At 36.8% G+C, this 827-nt stretch overlaps 1 protein-coding gene across 1 annotated transcript in view; it reads right to left on the reverse strand.

Annotated features, from left to right (window-relative positions):
* The window catches only part of LOC119586049, a 2,245-nt gene that overhangs the window by 934 nt on the left and 484 nt on the right, over nt 1-827 (reverse strand). Inside the window, exon 2 of the mRNA XM_037934753.1 lies at nt 489-627. Within this exon, the coding sequence (XP_037790681.1) occupies nt 489-627 (139 nt within the window). The remainder of the gene's footprint in view (nt 1-488; nt 628-827) is intronic.

The raw sequence follows: 827 nt of genomic DNA on the forward strand, positions 1-827 counted from the left end.
TGGGAACCACCAAACTGCTATGAGAGGGGTGTCTATTAACCCAAGCCATTCCTTCCGGCCAATCATTTTTGCTCCGGATGACAAGCGAGAAACCTGCTCCGAAAAAAAAATGATGAAATTGATGTGGATGTTGGAATTGCCTTTTTTTATAAGTTTGTGTTGTGTGTTAGAATATACATTACATTCTTTAGCCTTTTCTTCTTCTTCTTTTTAAAGTGCATAATGTAAATGTTCTTTCATTAGGCATTTTCGCTCGTTTTCTGCTTAGCAAATTTCCGCTCGTTTTCTGCTCAGTGTTTTATTTCACTCTTTGTCAACCTAGGATTTCTCTCACGCTTTCTTAACCATTGAATACTCTCTCACACCTTTTCAATCTAGCATTTTCTCTCAACTGTAGTATTTTCTTTCGTTTATTTTCGACCTTATCACTTTCACACGTTCTTTTTTCTTTAAGTCGAAAATCACCCATGGAACCAAAATGAACTCACGTAGTTTTGACGCCGCTTTCGCAGCTGTAGAAAATCATACAGTTGCGGTAGTAGTCGGGAAAGAAGCCATCTTCAACGCATTGGAACTTAGGCGGCTGACCTTGTCCCATTCCGTTGGCTGAGACACAGGCGACTACGGCTAGGGAAACCAGGTAATATTTAGTGTTTGTATTTCTTTTAAGGGAAATCGTTTATTGTGCTTATGTTTATTTCGGTTTAATTTTTATTTATGTTCGATTGTTATCATTTATTGTTTCGAATGCAACAAAAAAAATACAGGTCAAGAAATATCTGGCTTAAGTATACTTTTAAAGGGCAAAATAAGTTTCAGAATTATTA

The sequence above is a fragment of the Penaeus monodon genome, chromosome 20 (genome assembly GCF_015228065.2).
Source record: "Penaeus monodon isolate SGIC_2016 chromosome 20, NSTDA_Pmon_1, whole genome shotgun sequence".
NCBI lineage: Eukaryota > Metazoa > Arthropoda > Malacostraca > Decapoda > Penaeidae > Penaeus > Penaeus monodon.